Source organism: Cannabis sativa, chromosome 5, assembly GCF_029168945.1.
Source record: "Cannabis sativa cultivar Pink pepper isolate KNU-18-1 chromosome 5, ASM2916894v1, whole genome shotgun sequence".
Lineage (NCBI taxonomy): Eukaryota > Viridiplantae > Streptophyta > Magnoliopsida > Rosales > Cannabaceae > Cannabis > Cannabis sativa.
This window is the reverse complement of record NC_083605.1, coordinates 69,489,513-69,510,557: the sequence shown is the minus strand read 5'-3', so window position 1 is coordinate 69,510,557 and position 21,045 is coordinate 69,489,513. Positions and strand designations below refer to the sequence as shown.

Sequence of the window (21,045 nt, the reverse complement as noted above, 5' to 3'; positions counted from 1 at the left end):
TTAATGTTTTTTTATATGTTTTTTAATTATTATTATTATTTCTTTTTGTTAATTAATACAATTCTCTTTTTATTTCTAAAAGATAATATATATAAAAGAAATTTTAATGGGTATATCAAATTTGTAACTATCACATTGGTTATATTTATTTTTACTATTGAATTGTTATGATATATTTAAAAATTTAATAAAAATAAATAATAAATAACTTGTAAAACTTGATATTTTATTTCTTTATAAAATATTAATTAAAATTAATTATATTTTAAAATTAAATTAATTATAATTATTAATTAAGTTTTTCTAATTTTTTTTTTTTGACAAAGTGATCTAAATCACTCATGAATTTACGACGCCCACGTCCGCCACCAGCGCTGGAACCTCCTCGAACCAGGATAGCTCATCGTCTAACCGCAGAGCATGCTTTGCCAACCATGGGCCGCTAAAAACATAGAGCGAGCCCCATGGGACAAAACTGCCCCCGGAAATTTAGACAATAAAGCTATAACATCTTCAAACAACACTCCTAACTCAATAAATACTGAAGTTCCACCTGAAAAAAAAAAATAAAACAATAGCATAAAACTTTAATTAGAAAACTATTCAAACTGAAGAGAATCAACCAACTACCAAGACTAAGCAACTAGATCTCCCTATAAAATACTAGAACTAGCCAAAGGGATTACCCTTTGGCTAGTAACAACTAAATTATAGCATTCTACTTCATAACCTTCATAGGATCCCTATTCCTTACTCTTACTCTTTTAAAATCAAACATAAATAAAATTTTCCTTTTAATATCCATTATTCCTTAAATATTCAAAATATTATATACTAATTATTTCATTTTATCTCTAAAAAATATTTATAGACTAAAACATGTCAAGATTCTTTAGTTAGTCAAATTATTTATTATTTTATTTATAGCGTAAAACATGGTATCTATAATCTTTATTCAACCTAAATTAAAATAAAATTGTATTAATATCCTTAAAACTTAAGATTGCACTTTTCACATTCAAAAGTACCATTTTCCTAATATCACTTCATCGTACATTTAATTAATATTAATTAATCCAATTCGGTATTATGACATAATGCTTCCTTATTTATTATTTAAATAGGTAACCTTCTAATTATTATACCATTCAAATTATTATAAAACTATTCATATTAGTATCTTCCTATACAACTAATATGGCAATAATCTCAATCTTCATTAGCATTTACTTCCCATTTATTTCAATATCTTCTCAAAAATAAAAAATAAAATAAAACAAAGTATACTCAATTCACAATTAATGTCCCTACCTCCAATTTATTACAAAATCCCACATTTATAATTTATATACCAAAATTAATATTATGTTATCTCTAATAAATTCATATTTATAATTTATATACTCAAAATTAATATTATGTTATCTATAATAAACTAATAAGGGAATAATCTCATAATTATATACGATAATTGTTAGCTATTAAATTTTATAATATTTTTACAATTCATGATATCTTGTAATTTTAAGCAATTACCCTAAATAATTAGGGACCAGCCATAAATCATGTGTGAAAACCTTAAAAGGTACCAAAGCCATAAACAATGGCAAAACTCATCCATCAAATTTGTACTTCCATTTCTTCCATCAAAAAAACTAATACCACTCATCCAAAAATTCTTTAAAAATACAAATAATATAATAATTTTGGTACATTCCCAAAATATTGACAACAAACTAAATTTTTATAATAATTTGACTTTCCAAATAATATATATGAACCAATATATTCTCATACCATTAGTGTTTCCACCTCCTTTTATTACAAGATCCTCAAGATTCTTATTCTTCAATTTACTTAATTAATTATAATATTAGAATCTGAATACTAAACTTCTAAACACTTTCCTTTTATGCTGAAAATTCCTAAAAAAAATATAAACCAAGACATAGCTAATAGGAATTAGCGTTTAAAGTAAACACTCTTAAACATTATTTCAATTAAAAATATTCTTTAAAACATACCTTAACCAAAATAATCTTTTTATTCCGACTAATAAATCTGTATAGTGCATAACTTATCAACTTTAAAATATTAATGTGTCAAAATTTTCTTATACATTCAATATCGAAAAACGTAAAAATTTAAACAAACTACCCTAAATAATTAGGGACCCAACCATATAATAGGTGCTAAAGCCTTGTAAGGCGCCAAAGCCATAAATAATGGCGCAAAATAGAACAAAATCAATATAAAACAAACCTATAACAAAAAATGAAAAACATTGAAAAAAGAAAGAATAAAAAAAAAAGTTGTGAAACAAAAAGAAAGAAAAACATTGAACTCATTTAAAGCAACAAACGATAAACAAAGAAAATTAAAATAGAAAACTCTTAAGGTAACTTGAACAATGAATCTGATTAAGAGGTATTAAACTACAGAAAAGTTGCTTTAGAATCGTGATCACTGGTCCTTAATATAACCAATTCTTTCACGAATCACACAGATTATATCAAACAGTATATACACCAACTAAAACACTATCACAGTTCACATAATATCGAAATACGGCTATATAAAATGGAATGAATTCAGTCTACAAAAAAAGAAAAAAAGAAAACCAGAGAGAGATATTTACCGTGATAGTTTGTTGGAGGATTAAAACGATAGAGAAGTAAGTACTGGGGATGCAATCACGAACAACGATGAAGAAATATATATTGTATATTTTTGATATATTAATTTGTAAAAACAATTGACTATATATAAAATCCAATTTGGCGTGGGAATTTGAGTGATGATATATGGGATTGTCTATTTGTATGTATTTGTTTTTTGTTTTTAATTATTAGATCGTTCAAAATATAGCCTACCAACTATCCCAATTATGACGTGCTGTTCCCGCTTAATTCAAGGCTGGCAATTAAGTTTTTCTAATTTAATAATGATCATTTAGGAATTAATTTTTTTACACTTTAAATTTTTAAAAAATTTAGAGCAAATTCACTTATAATTTAAAATTTTAACACATATCACCTCATAATTTAAAATTTTATTACACATATAACCTCAATTGAAAATTATTATACTTATTTATTTGTTTTATTTAAAAAATAAAAAATAAAAATTCATTTAAAATCATGTGATGAAATGAAAAATGGGTTGATGCATTTTTCCAAAAAAAAAAAAGAATTGAATGAGAAATGAGTTTTTGGGAGTCCTCCCTCCTTCCCTCTCGATTTAAGATATATATATATATTTATACTAGGGAACTAAGCTGCGCTTCGCGCGGTATTGTCAAATATTTATAATTTTTTTTTTATATATAAATATATTTTACTTTCTAGTGAGTGATACAATCTAAAATATAATATATTTTTATGTATGTATTATAAATAAATTAATAGTATTAAATTTAAAAACATAGTTTGCTATTTTTTTTTTTTAAATTAAACTCATAGTTTGCTATTTTTAAAATATATAAAAAAATTAAAAATTTTGTGATAAATATTATCGTTATTATCATTAAAAAAAATATAATTTATTATGATATATATTTTTTTTTTTTTTGTACTTTTTATTTCAAAAATTCATAATTTAAGTAGTTGTTAATATGTATACTATATAAGTAAAATATTATAAATCATGATCATTTGCTATTTTTTAATGAAAATATAATAATTTGTTAATTCCTATTCTATCACCTTAATTTCTTTTTTCTTATTTTAATCAAAAAGATAATTAATTAAAACTCACACATAAATATTTGAAAAGAAAGAAGAAGAAGACCTTGATTAAGACGCCCAAACCTTCTTTTCTTCAGATGGTACGACTATAAACCCAAATATATTTAAGTAAAATATATAAATTTACAATAAGCATATCCATACTTTCATGACAATAATTTTTCATTGAAAAACCAACTTGGTCAACATTATAAAGATTTAGGTTGAACATATGTAGTGATGATAAAGACTGCAGCAAATCTAGATTAGAGATGAGACACTACAAGAAATGTCACTTTTACCAGCACAGTTCGCTACTGCGCTGGTAAAAGTAATTTTTACCAGCGCATTTCGCAAACTGCGGTGGCAAAGAGATCAAAGTTTTACCGGCGTACATTTGCAGTGGCTAAAATCTAACTTTTACCATCACATTTACGCGCTGAGAAAAGTCTTTTTTGCCAGTGCTTTTCATTTGTAACTATATATATTTAACTATCATATATATATATATAGAAGAGATTTTTATGGGTATATCAAATTTGTAACTATCATATTGGTTATATTTATTTTTAACTATTAAATTACTATTGAATTGTTATGATATATTTAAAAATTTAATAAAAATAAATAATAAATAACTTGTAAAACTTGATACTTTATTTCTTTATAAAACATTAATTAAAATTAATTATATTTTAAAATTAAATTAATTATAATTATTAATTAAGTTTTTCTAATTTAATAATGATCATTTAGGAATCAATTTTTTTTACACTTTAATTTTTAAAATATTTAGAGCAAATTCACTTATAATTTTAAATTTTAACACATATCACCTCATAATTTAAAATTTTATTACATATATAACCTCAATTGAAAATTATTATACTTATTTATTTGTTTTATTTAAAAATAAAAAATATAAATTCATTTAAAAGCATGTGATGAAATGCAAAATGGGTTTTTTTTTTTTGATTGGGTTGATGCATTTTTCCAAAAAAAAAAAAAAAAACGAATTGAATGAGAAATGAGTTTTTGGGAGTCCTCCCTCCTTCCCTCTCGATTTAAATGTGGATATAGTTTAGATGAAAAGTATTATCAATTATTCATTTTCACCACTACTTGCTTTTAAATTAAGATATATGTAGAAGTCTAATTTTTGTTAAAAAAATAAATTTTATTATATTATAACTAAATGATTTAACTGTTAAAAAAAATTATAATAGGGGCTTGTATATAAAAATAACATTATTTATAAATATTAATTGTTAAAAGAGGTCTTCTTAAATATTCAAATTAAAAATTAGTTATTTTAAGAAATATTTAATTATAATTAATTTAATTCTAAAAAAGAATTTTTACCTATTGGTAACATGCTATTACGGGTTAAAAGAAATGTAACCATCGTCGTTACAATAAAAATGTAACCATTGAGTAGTCACTCATAACTATATATAGAAATAGAAATATATTACTTCAAGTTATTATTTTTTTTTTTGGTTTTTTCATTTATACATTTCAAAGTAATTTTTTTTTTTTTTGTATTTTTACAGAATATATAGTGCAACTCACGGATCAACTAACAGAGTAACCTAAATTGTAACCCAATTCAAATTGCCATCCACATCGCAACCCATGCAGCAACCCAAATCATAAACATAAAAAAAATCGTAAAAATAGAAAAAAAAAATATTAAAAAAAAGTTTAAAAATGGCATATGGGGTGATTCCTCCCCTTTTTATCAATATCTTTTTTTATATATAAAAATATATTAATTATAATGGGAGAGGTTTCAATGGTTACATTTTTATTGTAACCATCATGGTTACATTTTTTTAAGCCATTGAATTACTATTAAATGATTGTGATTAATTTATAAATTAAATAAAAATAAATAATAAATAACTTGTAACCTGAAAGTGACCTAATAATTTATTTCCTTATAAAACTGTAATTAAGATTAATTATATTTTAAAATTAAATTAATTATAATTATTAATTAATTTTTTACAATTTATTACTATATAAGGATTTTTAGCAATTTATTTTTTTTTGCACTTAAATTATTTAAAATTTTATAGCAAAACTTTTTATAATTTAAAATTATACACATATAATTTCATAATTTAAATTTTATTATACTTGTAATCTTAATTTTAAATTATTACACTTAATTATTTAATTTTTTTATTCAAATATTAAAAAGTTAAAAGTGAAATAAGTTGAAGGATTTTTTAGAAAGAAATAGCTACACTTGTTATCGATTGACTAGCTTGAGGCTTCATACTGAGTTCATCTAATTGTAACAAAATAATTAAATATTATCTAAAAATAATTAATTATTTAAAAATTTATTATAAGAAGGGAATTTTAATTTGTGTAAAAAAAAGTTTAATTTTTGTAAAAAAATAAATTTTATTGTAAATATTATAATTAAATGACTTAATTATTAAAATAATTAGAGTAAGAATTTAAATATAAATATTAATTACTAAAAGATGTCTTGTTGAATATTTAATTAATTATTTTAAGAAAATAATTAATTAATTCTAAAAAAAGAATGTCTACCTATTAGTAACTTGCTATTACACGTCAAAGAAAAATGTAACCATATGGTTACATTTTTTTTTGACCTGTAATAGCAATATCTTTATATATTAAAAGTGCCTATCTAACGACAATTCTTGGTTTAACGGGAATTCTTGGTTTAACGATTCTTTTATTTTTTTTAACCCAAAAATAAATAATTTTTATTTTTTTTAACGGGTTCTTTTAACGCCGTTAACTTTTTTCTTATAAAAATATATATATATATAAAAAAAAAAAAATCATCTCAATCGTAGCTCTGTAATTGTTTCTCTTCTTAGGGCTACCATCGGTACCTTCTATCTCACCCACGATCAACTCCAGAACCCATTAATACGATTTTTTTGCATTGGAATGGTGTTACCATCGGTACCTTCTTCACCTCTTTCTAGCGTCGCATCTCTCGACTCCTCTCTCTCTCACCGATCTCGGCCGACGGCGACACTTTCAGCTGCACGCCTGCCGCGACGTCGACGTCGACCTGCCAGCTCCTCCGTCCCTTGCTATTAATCTCAGCAGCTACCTCACGGTAATAATCCGTTTGTTGTGAAATTTTGATCTGAAATTTTTAATATGTTTATTACTAATAGCGAAAATTTGATACCGAAATTATAATCTGTTTGTTACCGTTGATCGAAATTTTGTTCGGAATTTTTCGAACTAATCTGTTTTGGTACGGCATTATTGTGGTGTCTAGGCTCTGTTATAGCTCTGTCACTGGTTAGCTTTCTCGATTATTAATTAATCAGTTAATCATTATATTATTGCTGAATCTGAAATTTTTGAAATAGTATTGTTATGTTCTGATTAGTGTTACTCATTAATTTGAATCTGTGTTGCTGTTAATTTGAGGTTGTGGTTTGAATTTTGATGATAATCTGTCATGTTAATTAGTGAGTGAACTTTTTTGATAAACCAATTTTCATTCCTCCATGTTTTAAATGGAGTTCTAGCCTTTAGGAATGGATTAACCTCTAATGTGCTTATTTGTATTTTTATTTATTATTGTTAATTGTAATTTTTTCTCTCCAAATTATCTGTTAGTAATCATTGTTATTTTTTAGCATTAATATTCGAATGTTAACAATTTAGTCAGTGGTATTTCTTTTTCTTTTTTTGTCTATCAAGTTCTTAGCCATTAGGGACCCAGTTAATAGAATGTTCAATTTGCATTTATCAAATCAAGGCCAATGTATTCGAGTCTGGATTATACTACTTTTAGTTGTTGAAAATTCTAGGCACAATCAAGTTTCTCCTTGTTAATTTTATCACCCTAACATTCTTGAATTATATTTGGGCTACCATCGGTACCTTCTTGGGGAGTCAATTCATGGGTATGGCATGAAAAGATAATATAGATGAACCACCGAAACTACTCTTAGAATCTATGGCTGCCTTCTTCTTAACCAAGTCGTCTCTCTCTTTCTCTGAAGGTGTTGTTGTTGCTGAAAAATTAAGAAAGACTCACTGCACTGGATTATTAACGATTTTCTCATTTATTGTTATTGTAGAAGATGGTTCAGGGGCTGATTCAGGTTTGGATTCGGATTCTGATTCGGATGGAGATATTGAGGCCAAGTCAAGAGCTATCGATGAAGAAAAGCAAAGGGAAGAGGAAGAAGCAATGGAAGAAATGCGGTTGAATATTAAAGATGAATCTGACGAGTTTAGGTTACCTACTAGGAAGGTTAGTGTACTTTTGAATTTGTTGTATAATTTAATTATGTTGGTTTAATTAATTAACAGTTCCACACTATTTAAAGAAGTTTTTCTGTTTAAATGATTTATGAACTGACATAGATATGATTTTCTCTAAGGCACTGAAGTTTTTTGTGGGGTTGATGAATGCCATATTTGAAGGAATCAAAATGTGTTTTCTAATTCCTTAAGTAGATATTGCAATTGACTGAAAAAATTAAGCAAGAAGCCAATGAAAGTAAGAGCATTGTTAGTAGTTTCTGTTAAAATAGTATACATGGCTTCCTATATAGAATGTACTCTTTTGCTTTAGCTTTTCACTCCTTTTGATAACAGTTCCACACTATTTAAAGAAGTTTTTCTGTTTAAATGATTTATGAACTGACATAGATATGATTTTCTCTAAGGCACTGAAATTTTTTGTGGGGTTGATGAATGCCATATTTGAAGGAATCAAAATGTGTTTTCTAATTCCTTAAGTAGATATTGCAATTGACTGAAAAAATTAAGCAAGAAGCCAATGAAAGTAAGAGCATTGTTAGTAGTTTCTGTTAAAATAGTATACATGGCTTCCTATATAGAATGTACTCTTTTGCTTTAGCTTTTCACTCCTTTTGATAACAGTTCCACACTATTTAAAGAAGTTTTTCTGTTTAAATGATTTATGAACTGACATAGATATGATTTTCTCTAAGGCACTGAAGTTTTTTGTGGGGTTGATGAATGCCATATTTGAAGGAATCAAAATGTGTTTTCTGATTCAGTTCAACTGATTTTATATCTTCTTTTAGTACAATACAATGTTCTTGCATTGAAAACCAATCGATACGATCGAGTAAGATAATCTGCCGTGTTAAGCAATCACCTCAGATTTGTGTGCCTCTGTGTTAGTCTCGGTCTTTCTGTGTTTCTGTGTTTCAAATTCTATCTACATTTACACTATTCTGTCAATGCCTGTCTTTTTGCATTGACAAGCTTTTGTTATTATTTTTGGTTCATCTGGGGTCATCCAAATTTTGGTTGAATTTCTCAATGAAGACTTATCAAACGATTATATTAGTCTGCAAACCAAGCTTGTGATTTTGGATTTGCACGTGCAATGTCAATGAAGACAGAGTAAAAATAAGAACAAGTTTAGCTTACATTTATTTTAAATAATTACTTTTAACACGTTTAGTGAATATTAACACTGGCAATTTATTGTTATTTTCTGTTGTTTTTTTTTTTTGTTTAAATATGAATTTGAATTAAAGTAATATACGTGTATATTAAATAAATATAAATATACATGTGTTTCCTATTTAAAAGTTATTTGAATGTTATTCAAATTATTGTTATTTTTTTTATTTTTTTTTAAAGAAACTGAATATTTTTAGTTATGCTCATAAATATTAGATTGGTGTTTTGTATATCCTCAAAATGTAAACTATACGATATATAATATATATAGATATATTTATATAGTAGCTATTTATCCGGTGAATATCACCTCACCGTTAATCTCTCTATTATTGTTTCATTTTCAAATTACAATGAGAAATGTAAATATATATTATTTGTTATATATATTTTGGTAAAAAAAAAAAGATAGGAATCTATAAGATGGTTTTTTTTTATCGATAAGAACAATTGGTTTTGGACTTTATAAAATATTACTTGAATCTATATGAATTTAATTTAAATTTTTATATTATCATATATAATAATTAAAAAGAAAAAACGGTGATTTTTAAGAAATAAACAATACAATAATAGAAATATCTCCATGAAAATCTCAATAAGATGAGCTTATTTTCGTACATCTCACGAAAATTTGAAAAGCAGTTTTAATTTGAAAATTGTTAATTTTTTGAATTTGAACTTGGGGATGTCAATAAACAAATTAAATTGTTAACCAAATATATATAACTAAGGCGGACTCATCATCTCTCTCTCACACTGTTGTTAATTTTTTGAATTCTGTTGTTAAAAAATCGTGAATATATTACCCTCTCATCTCTTCTTCTCCTCTCTCCATAGATTTGCTCTCAGGTCTCAATTCCATCTCACTGTAATGCAATTTTTAATAATCTCACTTTCATATTTATAATGTTTAGATTTAATTAACTAACACTAAAACTCTCTTTCTTTATCATCGTCTTCTCCTCTTCTTTCTCAATCAAGGTCAATCCTGAAGCCTCCACTCCAATTTACTCGCTCCGTGGCCTCGACAACTTCAAGTTCTTCTCATTGTCTTTCTACTGGTACTGGTAAGAGTACTCTGTCTTCATGTTCTCCTCTTAAAGTGGGGTTGTTGTTGGTTGTAGCTGTCTTTATGTTAATTTGTTTTCTGGTTGTTTTTGTTTAGCATTAATCGTAAATATTTTATATAAATGATTATTGTGTTGTGCGTATAATATAAAACCTTACCAAAAAAAAGTTTGAATATATAGGAAAATAAATTAGTTTCCTATATATTAGAAGAAAAAAAGTTCGTATAATCATACCTCCACATACAATCTAAATAAGAAGAAAGAAAAAAGTAAACTTTACCTAAAACTAACATTTACGTGCCTCGGCACGTAACTCCTACCTAGTATATATACTAAAGACCAAACAACTAGTTTTTTTTTTCAAAAAAAATATACCCAAAATAATGAATCCTAATAATATTGTGATAGTAATTGTAAAAAATGTGTAAAATTGCATCGTATATTCAATTTATTTTTATTTTATTTAATCATTTTAATTTTATATATCTTATCGTAGAAAATATTTAATTAAATAATTAAATAAGTAATTTGTTTTAATTAATATATTTAATAAAATAATCAAAACAAATAATATCACTTTCATATGTCACCCTATTATCACGTGTGGGCTTTAGTCTTATACTTGTGGACCATATTTTAAAACTCAAAATTATTTTACCATTTTTTTCTTAAATAAAACTGAATAATCCCTAGAAAAAAAATAATTAAATTATAAAATAAAATAATATATCATACATAATTAAATATATAATAAAATAATTTATCATATTTTTATTAAATAAATAATTAAAATAGTAAAGCAAAAATATTTGAAGAATACAAAATTATTTATGCTAAATAATAATTTAATCACCAATTTAATAGAAATATTAATTTTCTAAAATATTGATATAAATTTTCTAATAATTTAAGAAGAATATATAATTTTATTATCATATTTTTCTTTTATAATCAATTTAGGTAATTATTATTTAATTAATATTATTTTAAATTTTGAAATCTTATGTATAATAATTCGAAATTATATATTTCACTAATTTTAATGAATAAGTTTTTTTTATAAAAAAATCTATAAATAAATTTATAAAAATCCTTTCATTTAAATTCTTATTAAATTTAAAATGTATTAACAAAATCAATATAAAAAAAAACGATAAATTTTTTTTCACCAATATGGTATTATTTATCCCACCCTGCCAAATGGGATAAATAATTCTAGACAGATGGGATTAGTTGGATTAGTTATCCAGACTTTCATCATGCCCAAATACTGGACTAGACAAATTAGCTAGCCTATCTAATCTATTCTAGCCCTACATACCAAACGGGCCCTAACTATATTACACAATAAGCAACAAATATTAAAACACTTTGAGCAAACCAATGGTAATGATCACACTCATATCTTATTTCACATAAGTTTCACACACACACACACTTTCAAAACACCCAATAACACCAAATCTTCACTTATTTTCACACACTTCAGATAGTCTTATTATCTATCCATGCACACAAGTAAATTACTTATTTGCACGACTTGTTTCTCCCTCAGATCTCCGATACTTGGTTGTCTCTTTAGTAATCTTCCCAGTTTTAGGATCTTCCATGACATGAGTAAGTCCGATTGTTTTAGTTATATCCAGTCCAAGGCCATTTATGAACTTAGATTGCTCTAGCTTTGGGCAACCTTTGACTTTTGCCTTTTTCAAACAAGGAAACTTAATCCCAACACCAATCAACTCAGGAAGTTCTAAGAGATGCAATTCCTTCAAGTTCTTCAATTCTTTATCCTCAAAAGAATCAAATTTAAACAAATTCTCCAACTTGTCACAGAACTTGACTTGGAGCTTCTCAAGGCTTTCTGGTAGTTGGTCTGGATTGGTGAAGAGATGTTGAAGCTTAGGGCAGCAGTCTAGATACAACTGCTTAAGGTTCTTGATCTGATCATCTTCCACGTTCTTGATGTACAAATCTGTCAAGTTGGGAAGGTTTGAAACCCATAAAAGATTAAAGTTTTTACTCACTGTGACATGTTTGTCTTGACTAAATATGAACTCTATTTTGGAACACCTTTCCAGCCACAAGCTTGTCAATTTCTCTGTTTTACCTCCAACGTCTGCCACACAAGTTACGTAATCATCTTCAATGAAACACAAACAATCAAATTTCATCAAAGCCGCATCATCAATTTCATTAGGACGAGTTTCAAATCCCCTGATCTCTAGAAACTTCTCAAAAATATCAGGACAACAAATATTCTTCAAGTACAGGTTTTTGAAGAAACTGTCATCTCTTTCACGATAGATTTCTTCATCTTCACCATTTTTGTTTAAAGGGCAAACAAAAATACAAATGTTCTTGGAGTTATTGTCCAATTCGTCAATTTTTTTCATTAAAGCATTGAACATTTTCGTACCGTTGATTGAGATTGATGGAGTTTCTGTATTCTTAGCATCCAAGTTGAAGATACCACATTCTTCCCAATTCAAATCATTTGGTAGACGCTTGATCTGACCCCAGTTGACTTCTTTAAAGGTGTCCAAATTCGGGAGCCGAAGCTTGTTCAAGTTCTTCAATTTTGAGATCCAATACGGGAAGTTTTGGAGTTGAGTCCCCCTGAGATCAAGATCAGTTAACTTCAAAAGTTTTTCAATTTGACTCCCATATAATTTGAAGGCTTCATTGGATTTCTGAGTAGATGATTGGCCAGCAACAAATGTAGTATCTGAAAGATCTAAAACCTCAAGCAATTCAAGGTTCTCCAACTCTGGCTTTGATCCAACAAAGACACACTTGCGTAAAGATAGCTTCTTCAAATTGGTACATTGGGAAAAGTTGGATGTCAAAGAAATGGATGTCTCAGAAAGGTCAAGAGACTGAAGCTCTTTCATATCATTGAATGGTAATCCTGCTTGCAATAACTTCTTTGCACCGCTCAAGTTGATTTCCTCAAGTTTTGATGATGAACTCAAAGTTGGAAGTTTTACCAACTCGACACAATTTGACAGTACAAGTTGACGAAGCTCTGGACTGGAAACAGAAGACAAGTTTTGAATCTTTGTTTCAGAGAGGTCGAGTATCTGAAGTTGAGTCAATCCCTCGAAGGATTGGTTATTCATTTCTAGTTTCTTACAACCTGAAAGATCCAACTCTTCAAGATGTTCAAAGGCTTTCAAACTTGGAAACTTCTCAAGATTCCCACAGTTTTTCATTAGAAGCATGCGCAACTTTGACGTCTCCAACCGTTCATCTAGTACTTCCTTCAATGCAGTGGCACCTGAAACATCAAGTTTCTCAAGATTTGTAAGTCCTTCCATTTCTGGAAGCTTTTCCAATTGCATACAGTTGGTGAGAATGAGCTCTCGAAGGTTACTAAGGTTGGAAAGTGAGGGAAGTGTTTTAATAGGAGTATTTGACAAGTTAAAAATTTGGAGGCATCTGAACTGGCTGAAGCTAACATTTGTCAAATCATTCAAAGATGACATATCAGAGAGATCAAGCTTCTCAAGTCTAGGTAGGTCACTAAAACTTGGAGGCAATTGTTTGATGTTGGTTTTAGACAGGTCAAGGATTCGAAGGAAACTTTTGTTTTGCAAGCTTTTGACATAAAATTCCACCAACTTTGTAGCACCAGAGAGCTCAAGAATTTGGATTTGGGACAACTGGTCAAAGTGAGGAACTCTGGTTATTTCAGAACAACCTATATGTGTGAGTCTAGTGAGCTTATGTAGACTGTGCACAAATGGTGCAGGTGCTATTTTGGCATGAGAATAGTCAAGCACTCTAAGATCCTTGAGTTCTCCAAAATTTTTATCTTTAAATGTCATCAATGAAGAAACACCAGCCATGTCAAGTACTTTGAGACCTACAAATGATTTCACATTTGGCATCTCCTTCAAGCAAGAGCACCCCCTGAGAATGAGCCATTGAAGCTTAGTCAACTTGTCAAAAGACTTGGGCAGATGCTCGACTTGGACTTCGGAAAGGTTAAGGCTGCGAAGATTAGGCATGTTGTCAAATAGATTATCTGGGAGACTCTTCAATGATTTGGCGCCAGAAATCTCCAAAACTGTTAAATTCATTCCACTAATTGAATCAATATTCTCCAATACGTCACAACCCCTGACCACCAGAACTCGAAGCTTTGGGTGAGAAGAACTTGAAAGAAACATCAAATCCTTCGACCTCGGATTGATCAAAACAAGTGTTTCCAATTCACTCATTGGCTTAAAAAATGTCTTTGGAACATCTCTACAAAGACGATTTCCATGCATAAACAATGTAGAGACCTGTTCTCTCCACTTGTTATGTTTACAAATTGTTCTGATCATGCCATCTGCAACTGATATCCTCCCGAAACCACCTTTCCATTCTTCACCATCTCTTTCAAGTGCCAACACTTCCGGTAAGCCCAACATTGCAGAGTCATCGAATCCCCTGTTATATCGTAGATCAGGAGTTTTCTCATCGAACTTCTTGTATCGAACATCAGGAACTTCAAGCACCACTTTTTCCATTTTGACAAACTCATAATCTTCTCTTTTGAGAATTTTTCGGTCTCGGAGTTCATTCAAAATGCGGTACCCATCTTCATAAGCCTTTTCAATAGAGTTAGATGACTCTAAATAACCCTCCAAGATCCAATGAGCTATCAACTCGTTGTAGTGGACACATTGATTTTTAATGCTGGAGAAGAACTTCTTGCTATGCCAACAACAGTTGATCAAGGCATTATCATCACTCGGCAACATCTCATAAACAAAACAAGCCAATGTCCTCATTATCTTCTCTGCACTATTTAATTCAAGATGTTGATCACATATTTTTTTCAAAATATTGACCAACAATGACTCATAGGTGGCACCATCTTTTCCAACCTTGTAGGAATTGAATGCTTTACCAACAAGAACAGCCATTGCAGCAGGAATCTGAAGTTCAACATCTTTAAAAATGCCATCTTTAAACAGCTTCTCAATTTTTTCCTTTTCATTTTCCTTATCCTCATCCGAATCTATTTTTTGAGAAGCTCTAAATTGCTCCAACATTAACTTCAAAAACTCGTCATGCTTCAAAAGAGGAATTTCATCTGAACTCTGTGTTGAAGTAGTATTAGTAGCACAGGTAGTCATCAAAACCTTCAAATGATCACCTTTCTCATCCTTACAATGAGAAATGACATTTTCTCTAATGGCTATGCTCGCATCATCAACACCATCAAGAACCAAAAGAACAACAGATTTATGTTTCTCTTTATCTTTTGTATGTTTTGATACTATTTCTTCTATCTTCTTCTTTATGTTTGTTTTTAATTTATCCTCATAAGACTCCTTCGTCTTTTTCTTTCCATCTTCTATAGAGTCGTTGTTGACGCCATTACTGTCATTATAATCTCCTTCGAAACCTCCTTCGATAGGGTCAAGAACAGACAATTGTCGTGCGAGGTCTTCTATAAGGGATCGCTCCTGCTCCTGTTGATGATGATCATATCTTTTGTTGAGAGATAGCCAAAGAGTGACAGCGAAGGAGTTATGATCATCATTAGGTTTCATCAGTATGTTTCTTCTTTCATTGTTGAATATCTTTCTAGCCACATGTGTTTTTCCAACTCCAGCTTCTCCGGAAATAGTAAAATAGGCATGTCCAGATTCGTCTTTAATCCATTTTTCTACAACTTCCTCCACTAAGTATGTGTACATATATCAATCATAAAAAAAAAAGATAAACAAGTAAATATATTTGAATAGTAATTATGTTGGAAAAAAAAAATTTAGGTATGCATTAAAGTATAGTTATGGCATGAATATGCGAAAAAAAATATTTAACTACAAAAAAGTATTGACAAGTATAATTTACTAAGAAAGAGAAAAAAATAAGAGAGTCAAAATTTATATTTTTTTTAACATACAAAATTTACATTGTTTAATAATAATAAGTTGCGTGATTAGAAAACATTCAATTTTTCTCATCCAAACAAATAGTAAGACATATACATGCTCACGTGTTATGACGTATATTAATTAAAGATTTTTTATTTTTGACATATATAAATAAATTATAGTTTAAATTTTTTATTGTATTAATTGCATACGTGATTATAATAGAATTTTATTTATTTTATTTTATTCTAACTTTAGCGAAAAAACTTATTTTCAAGTGTATTGCTATAGCATATAATTTACCAGTTTTTTAAAAAAATTTAATAATTTATATCGTTAAAAATAAATTTTAAATAGCCAGTCCCACTTTTGTACTTTTTTTTTTCTTTTAATATATGCATACAATTGACTAATTTAAACTCTATATTTTTACCTCGTAAATTATTGAAAATTTCTTAAAAATCAATGTGACGTTTGTTATAAGTTATAATTATAGAAAAATTGTATAGTGCACTTCTTTATAATGAGTGTACTTTTTGGAATAATTTTTTAGTCTATTTTTATTATGATTGTATACGTTGCAGTTATTTAAGATATAAAATTTAACACACTGAATACAGGGTTTAAATAGTCTGTTGCATGTGTAAAATTATTATTTCTATGCGTATAAAATAGACTATTGGAATACTACTTTATATATTATAAATTATTTTAAATTTCTAAATTTTTTATAAAATATTTTAAATAAATATATAACAACGTGATTATGAAAAAAAAATTAGATTAATTTTTTCAAAATGCTAAAACAAACAGAAAATGCATCGGTGCACCCCATCTTTGGAGTGCATTGTAAAAACACTAATAACTATAATATACGCCGCTAAATAAAAAAAATTATAATTTTTATATTCAATAAGTTGCCAAAAAAAATATCTCTATTATATAATTTTTTAATTAATTTTAAAAAATGATTTTTTTTTTATTATTGTTTTCTTTTTAAACAATAAAATAGAAAAAAAAAATATTTATGTTTCTTAAATAATCACTATTATGACGTTTTATTGCAGTTATAAAAAAATATTTTTCTATATATTATTTAAAAAAAAATAGTCTATTAAGTGGATTACGGTTAAACAAATTATAATTAACAATTTTTTTAGATAGTATTTTATAATTAATTAATGATTTTTTATAATGTTTTATTAAATTAAATTAGGGGAAAACTCATATTCATAAACGTGCTAGACTTTCTCATTTCTAATGTAATGTATGTAATGTATCTAAAGAGAGTATAAAAGGTTTAGAAACATGTTTTTCTTGAAGTAATCTATAACCTATATAAAAGTGTGAATAGCTTTTTGGACTTTCACTAATTGAATTACACAATTAGCCCTCACTATATATTCAATTATAAAAAAATTAATTACTAAGAATTTGAAACATGTACACTACTTATTTCTTTTTCTTCTAAACTAAGCTTCCTCTCTAATTAACATTTTATCTTTTGTAAATATTTGTGAAAATGATCATTTTGTCTTATATTTTTTTGGGTTGCTATCAATAAGTATATTTTAAAATAAATAATGCTTCTTTATTTTTTTTAAGCTAATTTTACTAATAATTATTATTAATATAACCATGCCTATATATATATTATTAAGCATACAATATAATAAAAGAGAATTATGTGTATATATAATTAAATTGAGATAACACGTATATATTTTGTGATTTAGGATTATTCTTTTTTTTAAAAAAAAAAAACCGTATATTCCCTATTAGTATTAGAAATAATATTAAATTTTAAAAATAATACTATTATATTATTAATTAAAACGTAAGACTAAAAATAATTTTTTAATATCAATAACTAATAACTATCATTTTAAAAATTAATATATTTTAATAATCCTTTAAAAAATAAAAAATTATTTTGTAATCTTTTATTTAAAATTCTTTCTTTAAAAAATGAAGTTCACTTAAACAAATCAGATTTAAGTTTCTTCATATTACCAATCATATTCATATTCTTTACATACTAAATTGCTATTCTCAAAACATAAGAAATGAAGGCGCAAATTTCTTATCTAACTCAACAATTATATATTTTAGGTTGGATTTTTTTAATTATTAGAAAAAAAATTAATTAATTTTTTAAGAAGAGACATAATTTAGTAGTGGTCAATGTTTATGAAAAAAGTTATTAATTTACAACGATACATAAACTGTGAAACAATAAAAAAGAACAAAAGTCAACAAAAGTACTATATTTTCGTAAATAGAAGAGTTCACAAAATTTTGTCACCATGATGTATATTTTAGAGGATACAATTTAATAATATTATAAATTTCGTAAATAAAATATTAATTATTTTTTTAAAATAGTTGTGCTTAGATATTTTTCAGAGCTACACGTGTGAAGCACGTGAGATCCAGTAATAATAATAATAAGTTTGTACGAAAAAGATATACTCTATTTTTAGAAAATTTACGTCACGCATATATTTCTCTTCGCAAACATACATTATTCATAGACATATACATGTATTTTAACAAATAATAGTGAAATAAATTTTACTAAAATGTTTTATATTCTTATAAAGTTTTTTTTGTTTTTTTGGAGGAAATATTCTTATAAAGTTTAAAATATTTTTTTACGACTTTTCTAATTTTCAAAAATGACGATGTAAAACAAAATCAACCTACCAAAAAAATAAATAAATACTTAATTTTATAAATAATTGTTTTGAGATGTTCTTACGAACAAATTGTATCTTGTAACATTGAACTTATTTATTGTCAAAACTTCGAAATAAAAAAATTAAGTATTATATTAGAATCAAAATATATTTCCAAAAAATATTATTCTTTTGTCACGTTAATAGTATATAATAAATTAATTGATATAATTTCATTGCAGGTTAATTTACAGCTACACTATAATTAATTAATTTTACTCATGCAATAAATATATAAATATGAGAATTGCTAAAGGGCACTAGTAGTGCCTAGCACCCTCCTATGTGTCAATATCGATATTGGTCCAACTAACGTATCGGGTCCCATATAATTTAAGATAATAATTTTTAGGGAGTATCGCTAATCAATCACAACGCGACATGTCGAGAAGGTGCTAGGCACCACTAGTGCCTTATAGCAATGTTCATATAAATATATATCTTATTAAATTTAATTTAACTGTGAAATTAGATAAATATAAGAACCTGAGCTTTTTGTAGGACATGGGCCAAGCTGAGGATCTATCTCCGTCGTCTCTGGAGCCTTTTCTTCTGGCTTTTGTGGCGGCTCTGGAGCCTTTACTTCTGTTGATGGCTGTAGTTTTGAAGCCGCTGCTCCTGTGGCGGGCGGTGTTTGCTGCGACTGAGGTGTTGGAGTTGATGCTCCAGCCGGCTCTGTTGGTGCTGGAGTCGTCCATCCAGCTTGTTCTGCTGGTGTTGGAGTCGTAGCTCCAGCTGATTCTGTTGGTGTTTCATGTGGCTGTGGTTTTGGAGGCACTGTTTCTTCTTTTAGTGGTTCTGGCTGTGAAGCCGTTGCTCCAGGTGATGGCGGCTTTTGGGAAGCTGATGATTCCTCCAAAGGAGCCAGAGCCAATTTTGTGTCTGAAGCAGTTGGTCTTTCTGATTGAGGCTGTTGGGGCTGTGATTCTGGAGCTGTTTCAGCAGCTGGTGTGGGCTGCAACTGCGGAGTTGCTGCCTCCATTGGTTGAGGTTGCGACTCCAAAACATGGTCAGCTGATGTTGGTGGCTGCAGCTGTGGTTGGGGAGCCGGTTGTCCTTCTGGGAGAGACAACTGCGGAGTTACTGCCTCCATTGGTGGAGGTTGCGACTCCAAAATATGGTCAGCTGATGGTGGTGGCTGCAGCTGTGGTTGGGGAGCCATTGGTCCTTCTGGGAGAGGCAACTGCGGAGTTGCTTCTACGGGCGTTGAGGGTGGTTGAGGAGCCTGCTGCTTTGGCTGTGGTTGCTGCTGCGGCTGTGGAGCCGTTGCCTCTACGGGTGGAGAAGGCGGTTGAGGCAGCTGTGGTTGTGGAGCTGCAACCGGTTCTGGTTGTGGTTGTGGAGCCTGCTGCTGTGGCTGCGGCTGCGGCTGTGGGGTCGTTGCCTCTACGGGTGGAGATGGAGGTTGAGGCGGCTGTGGTTGTGGTTGTGGAGCCGTAACCTGCACAGGTGGGGATACCCCCAATGGTTGCAATGGTGGTTGTGGCTGTGGAGCCTTTTCTCCTTGTGGTGGAGGCGGCGGCTGCTGTGGCTGAGGAGTAGTTGCCCCTGAGGGTGGTGGAGTCGATGCCATTCAAGAGGAATTATTAATGCTGAAAAGTATTTGTGAATTAGAGCTGAAATAGTAAAACTTCTTAATAAGTTGTTGGCATGCATATACATATTTAGGTGTATATATATACTACTAGCTAGCTACCGCTCATATTCTTTCCTAACTTAGCAAGCAACATAAATTGAGTTTGCATATATATTAAAGTTTCTAGTATATTGCTTTTGTAAAGGTAAGAGTACATAATCTCTTGTTCTTCACAGCTTTAACTTTGTATGGTTTACGTGGACCACATTGTAGCTGTTTTAGCTTATTCAATACTATTTGATATAATTATATATTGATAAGGGCAAAGTATCTACCTTTCTTTCCATATTATTAGTACTGTTTAATATTCTATCTTTACCATGTTAGAAAAGCAAAAGTAAAAACATGAATGGCTACTTTGTCTTTTCTGTATAATATATATGTATTCTTTTAGTTGCGAAGCAAGTAACGCTACAAAAAAGGAGAATATGACAATTTTTTAGTTATAATAAAAAAAAATTGTGACTAAATGTATCTTTTAGTCTCAATAAAATAATTGTTTATGACTAAACATAATATTTAGATAAAAAT

The 21,045-nt window shown here is 28.4% G+C and overlaps 1 protein-coding gene across 1 annotated transcript; it reads right to left on the bottom strand.

Moving 5' to 3' along the window:
• Positions 1 to 11,406: 11,406 nt before the first annotated feature.
• LOC115718012 (putative disease resistance protein At4g19050) lies at positions 11,407 to 20,706 on the bottom strand. The gene is made up of 2 exons (XM_030646981.2): positions 19,365 to 20,706; positions 11,407 to 15,944 (listed from the first exon to the last, which is right to left on the bottom strand). Exons 1-2 carry the CDS (start codon positions 20,449 to 20,451, stop codon positions 11,785 to 11,787), a joined length of 5,247 nt encoding a protein of 1,748 aa, XP_030502841.2. The 5' UTR covers positions 20,452 to 20,706; the 3' UTR covers positions 11,407 to 11,784.
• Between the last annotated feature and the right edge of the window lie 339 nt (positions 20,707 to 21,045).

Coding starts and splice junctions, on each gene's coding strand:
- LOC115718012 (XM_030646981.2), bottom strand. CDS start 20,451: ATGGCATCGACTCCACCACCCTCAGGGGCAACTACTCCTCAGCCACAG. Junction 15,945..19,364: donor ATGTCCTACAAAAAGCTCAG/GTTCTTATATTT, acceptor ACACATACTTAG/TGGAGGAAGTTGTAGAAAAA.